The sequence below is a fragment of the Paralichthys olivaceus genome, chromosome 16, assembly GCF_024713975.1.
Source record: "Paralichthys olivaceus isolate ysfri-2021 chromosome 16, ASM2471397v2, whole genome shotgun sequence".
NCBI lineage: Eukaryota > Metazoa > Chordata > Actinopteri > Pleuronectiformes > Paralichthyidae > Paralichthys > Paralichthys olivaceus.
In genome coordinates, this window is record NC_091108.1 from 7,632,879 (window position 1) to 7,638,074 (window position 5,196).

The 5,196-nt window shown below is 40.4% G+C and overlaps 1 protein-coding gene across 1 annotated transcript; it reads right to left on the bottom strand.

Annotated features, from left to right (window-relative positions):
* Window positions 1-586: 586 nt before the first annotated feature.
* On the bottom strand, window positions 587-3,078 carry LOC109647571 (aquaporin-1-like). The gene is made up of 4 exons (XM_020113387.2): window positions 2,533-3,078; window positions 1,729-1,890; window positions 1,444-1,524; window positions 587-1,171 (listed from the first exon to the last, which is right to left on the bottom strand). The coding sequence occupies exons 1-4, from the start codon at window positions 2,893-2,895 to the stop codon at window positions 992-994; spliced, it is 786 nt and encodes a 261-aa protein (XP_019968946.2). The 5' UTR covers window positions 2,896-3,078; the 3' UTR covers window positions 587-991.
* Between the last annotated feature and the right edge of the window lie 2,118 nt (window positions 3,079-5,196).

The window sequence follows — 5,196 nt, forward strand, 5'->3', positions numbered from 1 at the left end:
ACTATCAGGGGCCTCAGACCTTGAGACCTCGATGGGGTCTAAAGATCACAGGTTTACTTAACAGGTATGTCAGAAACAAAAGGGTCTTAGTTATTTGATGACCTGCAAATCTGTTGTGGGAATTTAAATCAAATTAAAGCACAATATCAACTAATGTGATCTGTGAATTATTCCGTTTCTTTCAGGGGATCTGTATCAAACTTGACTTGGAGCTTTTTTTGTGTTTATCAAACCAGTTTACATTCAGGGAACGTGGGGCCATTACTAGTTTGTTGTTGACCTCGGGACTTGAACATGAACTTGGAAGCAGCAGGGTGCACACACAAGGCACAAAGGATTGAAAATAGGTGGTGGTGGGGACATTAGCATTTTTGCCTTGCCTTGAAGCCCTTACATGTTTGTCTGACCTTGAATGAATCTGTACATTTCCGATTAGATTTTGTTTATTTTAACAAGGTAAAAATGTTTTTTTTGATATATATAATATTAAAAGTTTAGTTTTCATAGAGGGAAAAAACATCTTCTCTATATTGACTGACACTAATATTTATTTATCTTTGATATAATAACAACAGCTCAACAATAGTTAACAACAAGTGTTTTATTTACTTAAAAAAGTGAGAGACATTTCAAGAGTGGACACACAATACACCATCCATCAGAAACAAAAAGTGATACAAGAAAGTAGAAATAAGTATACAAAAAAAGACATGGCTCAACATAGAATACTGATATGGGAAATAAATTCAACACACTGCTCCGTCAAGAGTTTCACCACCTCGACTCATGTTCGATCGTCAGTTTGAATACAAATTGTGTGCTGGGTCAAACAAAGGAGTGAATGACAATGAGACACCAACTGACCCATGACCATAATCCTCATTGGTATTTCAAACATATAGGGCACAACAACACTGGCATCCTACACTAAATTCAAGAGCTTTTTACAGAAGTATGGACATGTGCTTCGACAGCGAGTGGTCGAGCGGCACTACTTTGACGTCATCTCCACGGTTGTGGTTTCGTTGCCTCCATTAACGTCGTAGTCGCCCACTGGGCCGCTGACCAGGACCTTCATGCGCTCGGGGAAGTCGTCATATTTGGGGGAGAGCAGGAAGTCGTAGATGAGAGCTGCTGCGACGCCGCCGCACATCGGCCCCACCCAGTAAACCTAGATTGAGAAAGTTTGATCAATCTCCGGATCAGTATTTGTCAACATGAGTCATGGACAAATTGTTCTTATCAATGAATTCCATCCCAGTCCAGTTGGGAAGTTTTACAACAATAGAAATACTATAACTGATTAACTTGGGGTGGAAGGTAAAGGAGTTATCTGTCTGTTATGGAATTTTTCATGTTATTTAAGCTTGACATAGTCTGATGTGCGTACAGAAAAATGTGAGGCATGCGTAAAAAGCTTGTGCACTCTCCTCTTTGACTTACCCAGTGGTTATCAAAATTGTTCAGGATCAAAGCCGGACCAAAGGAGCGAGCGGGATTGATTCCACAGCCTGTGTAGCTGATCTGTAATTAACAACAAAGAGACAACATGAGCGGGTGTCTCCAGTCAACCGCTCTGGTGTTGAAATCGAGACTTTCAGGCGTGAGGGGGCATTATCTCAAACAACACAGAGCACCACCATGTCTGCTGCTGGTTTACATGGCTCAAGCTGAAGCTGGATAAACAAAATACTGCTTTAGTTGGGTTGGATGTAAGGTGCAACTCACAGCTGCCAAGTGTCCCAGGCAGACCGAGAGACCAATGGCCAAGGGTGCAGAGCCGGTGACATCACGCCGCCTTTTATCAGTGACTGCAATGACACACAGCACCAGCTGGAAGGTTGCCAGCAGCTCGATGCCCACGCCTTGGCTGGGAGTAACGCCGTTGAGCTGCGAGAGTCAGAGAGGAATCCAAAAACAACAAGGGTCTGTCAGTGCGTGTCAGTTTAGATTGATCATTTCCTACCACGGCCATTTCCCACTTATAGCGGCCGCAGGCAGTAATTTGGCATAGAGGGCGAGACAGCTCATTCATTTTTCATTTGTGCAACATTGTTATTCAGTATAAATTAGCTCTAGTGCCCCATGTTTATGTGAGTGTGTGTGTGTGTGTGTGTGTGGTGTGGAGCAGTGTAACCACAGAGGGAGGATCTCTCAACAGAATTTAGCTTTTCAGTAAGAAGATGACTGATATAACTTATAACGAAAGTAATGCATATGGGATTTAGTGTGCAACACATCAAATTTACCAAAACAGCTGAGGAGAAATGTCCCACTGTTGACACTACACGTTTTTGCTTGCAAATTCTTAAAGCTGCAGCAGTGTGGTGTGTCATCACTATCCAATAACAAGCAATGACAGAATGTCCAAAGAACAACACAAACTAATTGTTCTAATTAAAGCGCTGACAAAAGTTTCAACTTTAACCTGAAATTTTCATGTTGCATCACATTTCTGAGCAGTGATGTTCCAGAGCTCCACATGTGATCACATGTTCTGTCAACAGCAACATCATGAAAGCTTTTACTCACAGCGTTGAGCCCCAGTCTATCATTGATACTTGGACGTGCTCCGTACACGATGCCACAGGCCAGAGCCGAACCCAGCATCTGGGCCACAATGTACATGACGGCCTTTAACACGCTGATCTGGCAGCTGGCGAGCATCCCGAGAGTGACCGCAGGATTCAGGTGGGCTCCGCTGATGTGGCCTAAACTCTGGGCCAGCGTGGCGATGGCCAGTCCAAAGGCCAGCGATACCTTCACCTCCTGGTCTGGGCTGGTGTTATTCTCGTTCCCGATGGCCGAGGCGATGCTGAGGAAAATGAAAAGGGTCATGCCGACCAGTTCGGCCAGGACGGCCCTCCAGAAGTCTTTGCTCTTGAACTCTCTCATGATGGTGGATGTGTGGCTCTGGGTTTGAGCTGGTCCTCTCTAAAGTGTCTTGTACTCACAAACAACAGCAACAAGCTGCATATATAAGGCCTGGGCTGATAATGGTCAGTGGGCGGGCTTTTAAAAAAACTGAAAGAGAGGGCCACACTGAATTAATGAGAAATCCAAAAGACTGGTCTCTTGCTTCCCTCCCTCTGTTCCCTCACCCTCCCTCCTCCTCTCTCTGTCCTCCAGCCCCTCTCCCACTAACTTCATGTGCACCACTTTCTGGTCTTTGGACTTTTGTTAGTCAAAGAACTTGGTCTTAAAATAGCTGCAACCAAAGGTACATAATTCATTTTTTTTCAGTTGGAACATTTTTGTACTCCAAGTAAAGCATTTTAAATCTAATTTGTCCAAATGTTTTTGTGGTTTAGCTGTAAAAAAAAAAAAAAAAAAAAAGATTTCAAACAACTTGATGTAAAAATGTTTCTTTTGCCGCCGTGGACTTAATTACACCACGGATCGCCGACAACACATAAAGGAGAGCCAGAAAGAAGCCAGACAACTCCCAAGTAATCATTTCAGGTCTCACCCTTCCTTACACTGAAAAGGTTTAACAAGACCACCCAAATGACATCTCACATGTCGGGGACACACTTTGGCACAAAGAAAAGGGTTGAACGTATAAAAAAGGAATGGAAACAAATAATCTGTTTTTAAAATTGTCATAAAATGGAATTTGTAACTTTAAAATGAGCAAAATGGAAACTTGATGGCAACATTTTCAAGAACTATAATAAAATATGTAGAATGTGATAAATTAAAGAACACTATTGTTCTTTAATGAGCGAAAAGAGTATGTTTTAGAAATGGGACACATTTCCTATAATGCAACAATAACTTATGATCTGAAGGGATGTTTGCTAAATAAATATTAAGATGTTCTACTGAGTGAACATTTGGCAGCGGAGTAAAACATCAACTCTGAGAAATGAGCCGCCTGCTCCACCTGGCCCTCGACTCAAGGGAGTGTGACAGCAAACAGCAGATGGGCCACTGCAGAACATGCCCTCTGTCACTACTGTGAGTGTTGTACATGTATATCTGTGATCATTTATCACAACAGTGAGGTTATACTTTAACTCAAGTGTCGGATTCAGCTCAAATAAAACACAGTTAGCCGAATATAATTTCCTTTGGTGTCGATCATAGTTATAAACAGTTTTTATTGTGTCATTGTAACACATACTTAACTGTGCAGCATCATGAGACAAAGTGTTCTGTCCTTAAAGAAATTTACGACCTTATAATAATTAACTGTGCCAGTTTTTACTCTACGAACTCATTGGGCTCATATTTGGCTCGTTCCTGCTTGTGCCATTGACGTGGACACGTTGCAAAATTTCTCAGTGACTAATCCTTAGATGTTCCCTATGCTATGTTCAAACTTCCTTTTTCAAATTCACATACGTAAGTTATATATTTTTCACTGACGAGTTTGGAGCATTATCATCACTTCACTCATGTCATATAACTGATGCAATTTAGTTCCTCATATTATCCAAAATTTAATATATGCCTTTACCTATTATGTATGTCTACCTTAATTTAATTTAAATTAATTTAATTTAAACGCTTTAAATTAATTTAATTTAAACGCTTTAAATTATATTACATTTTGTATCTTAGACCAAATCAGCAAAAATGAAATAATATACCTGTTCTGAGGGATTATTTCAAGCTCAGTTTTATTTTCGTATGTTCCTTTAGTGTGTGTTGCTGCACAGCTACAGGATGTAGATAAGGACCATATGTCAGTAAGTAATAATGGCATATCCTCTTCACTCCTGCACGAAATACAGTTTCATTTAAACAAACCCTGAATTGTACCAAAAACACTTAATGAGAAGTTAAATGCATGGATTTAAAATGATGATAATAAAGTAAAAGTGTAATAAAGTATTTGTTTGCAGCAGGACCCCCCCCTGCAGAGGTATTGTGGAGTTATTAGTGCTGGTGCTTAAACATATCTGATATAATTGATAATGAAGTTATGTGTGGATGTGTGGTAGTGAACAGGAAGCATTTTATTGGTACAACAATAAAAGGAAATGTAATACTATTTTTGTGGCATTAATTAAAAGACAATAAAAATATTTTCCCTGCATGTTAACCCCGACCAGAGCATGCTTGAAATCAAGGAAAGTACGAGATTAACTAGATTAGGTGCCAGATTATCCTACTTAGTTATGTTCACCTTGTTTTAGACCTTAAGTAACTAACTCAGTTAAGTTGTTAGGATGACAATAATTAGAGGGC